This window comes from Aplysia californica, unplaced genomic scaffold (genome assembly GCF_000002075.1).
Source record: "Aplysia californica isolate F4 #8 unplaced genomic scaffold, AplCal3.0 scaffold00452, whole genome shotgun sequence".
Classification (NCBI taxonomy): Eukaryota; Metazoa; Mollusca; class Gastropoda; order Aplysiida; family Aplysiidae; genus Aplysia; species Aplysia californica.
Genome location: NW_004797722.1, coordinates 430,478 through 431,315, shown reverse-complemented (window position 1 = coordinate 431,315; position 838 = coordinate 430,478). Strand labels below are relative to the sequence as shown.

General features: G+C 37.8%; 1 protein-coding gene across 1 annotated transcript in view; it reads left to right on the top strand.

The window, feature by feature from the left end:
• LOC101860593 (choline transporter-like protein 1) overlaps positions 1–838 on the top strand; it is a gene marked incomplete at its 5' end in the record, with an annotated part of 25,537 nt that overhangs the window by 10,402 nt on the left and 14,297 nt on the right. The window contains 1 exon segment of the mRNA XM_005105114.3: positions 667–775. Within this exon segment, the coding sequence (XP_005105171.2) occupies positions 667–775 (109 nt within the window).

Sequence of the window (838 nt, the reverse complement as noted above, 5' to 3'; positions counted from 1 at the left end):
AGGGGATTGTTATAGCCTAATCACTCATTTAATGTCTATGGGACAATTCTGTAGCTCGTTATTTCCTCAAACAGCCATCATTCACAAGGCTTTGACGCCGGCTAAAGGGCTCTAGAAGGTTTACCATAATTGTCTGGCCTTTTACAACACTCCCCTTCTGGCGTTTGTTTTTTTCAGAGTGGTCTAAATTCGAAAATAATCGGAAGAGCATAAACGTTTATAGAAAAATGCTACCTCGAACTAATGTAGAATTCGAAAGTTGTAAAAACTCACGATCCATTTTTTCACCGTTTTTTTGCTCATATTATCTTCTTTGCTTTATTATCTTGCTTTTCTCAATTCCAACCTCTCGTTTCTGGGTGTTCTTGTTTGTTTTGTTTATTTCTTGTGAGTTTGTGTTTTTTGTTTATTTGTTTTGTTTGTTTTTACCTTGTAGGTGTTTTGTGTTGTTTGTTCATTTGTTTGTTAGTATGTTTGCTTGCTTGCTTCTTTCTTTACCAATATACCTGTTTGTTCGTTGTACTAATTAATAATTGTTTGATCGTTTGTTTGCTTGCTTGCTTCTTTCTTTACCAGTATATGTTTGTTCGTTGTACTAATTTATAATTTTTTGATCGTTTGTTTTAAATGCCGAGTTCGACGAGGTCTTCCATTCGCCTTCCCCAGGTGTGTCCGTTGTGCTGCTGTTCCTCATGAGGTTTGTGGCCCCTGTGCTGGTGTGGCTGGTGGTGGGACTGGTGGCTGTGGGCACCCTGGCTGCCATCGGATTTTGCTGGTCAGTTCTGTCTACTGTTTTGTGTTTTAGGATTATTTATTTGTCTGTTTGTTTATTAATTTG